Source organism: Eimeria mitis, genomic scaffold (assembly GCF_000499745.2).
Source record: "Eimeria mitis Houghton genomic scaffold, Emh_scaff6270, whole genome shotgun sequence".
Taxonomy (NCBI): domain Eukaryota; phylum Apicomplexa; class Conoidasida; order Eucoccidiorida; family Eimeriidae; genus Eimeria; species Eimeria mitis.
Window position 1 is genome coordinate 1 of NW_013574458.1, and position 979 is coordinate 979.

Below are 979 nucleotides of genomic sequence, written 5' to 3' on the forward strand. Positions count from 1 at the left end.
TTCGAGTCTATCGAACGCACAGCCTGAACAGCAACTCTCCGCACCGGTCGCCGCTCCCAGCTCTACAGCCGCTACTGCAAAACGGGCTTCGGTTCTTCAACGAAACAAAGCCTCTACATATCCATTCTCCACACGACTAAGTATATTCCAATGCCTGTCGAAGACTGCACGATCTTTCCGGTTCCCGTGAACACCTGCCGCATTGATTACACCCAACATCACCCGCACCTCCCAATAAATGAAATCGCCCAACCACCCACGCTTCCGCTCAGTTCAACGTCACGCAGCCAGCCTGCCGAACTACACACTCTCTGAACAAGCGGAATGCTCAGCAAAATTCAAATCCGACTGTCGCACCTCCGCAACTCGCTGCCTGACCAACTCACTTCGACACACTACCCCCCCGTCCAGCAGTAAATTCCCACCCTTCCCAACCAGCCGTGCAGTTCACTTCACTCGCCTCTAGCAAGCGTACTGCCTGAACAGCACCCCGCCCCACTGCCTGCGGCTCCCGGTTCTCTAGCCCATACTGCAAAACGGGCTTCGGTTCCTCAACGAAACAAAACCCCTCCCTCTCCATGATCCGCACGACTAAGCATATTCCAATGCCTGTCTGTTGAAGAGTGCAGGGCCTTTCCAGTTCCCGTGCAACCCTGCCGCATTGAGGGGACCTAACATCAGCTTCACCCCTCAATGCATGAGCCTGCCCCACCTGCCACCATTCCACTCAATTCAATGTCACCCAACCAATATTCCGGACTACACACTTCCTGAACACGCGGAATGCGCAGCAAAATTCAAATCGGAGAGTCGCACCTCCGCAACTCGCAGCCTGACCAACTCACTTCGAGACTCTACTCCCACGCCAAGCAGTAAATGTCCAACCTTCTCAACCGGCCTTGCAATTCGTTTCACTCGCCTCTAGCAAGCGTACTGCCTGAACAGCAACTCTCCTCATCGCCAGCCATTCCCGGTTCTC

At 54.7% G+C, this 979-nt stretch overlaps 1 protein-coding gene across 1 annotated transcript in view; it reads right to left on the reverse strand.

The window, feature by feature from the left end:
• Positions 1 to 382: 382 nt before the first annotated feature.
• The window catches only part of EMH_0086760 (uncharacterized protein), a gene marked incomplete at both ends in the record, with an annotated part of 1,896 nt that continues 1,299 nt past the window's right edge, over positions 383 to 979 (reverse strand). The window contains 3 exons of the mRNA XM_013501075.1: positions 383 to 591; positions 713 to 770; positions 935 to 977. Of these exons, the coding sequence (XP_013356529.1) occupies positions 383 to 591; positions 713 to 770; positions 935 to 977 (310 nt within the window). The remainder of the gene's footprint in view (positions 592 to 712; positions 771 to 934; positions 978 to 979) is intronic.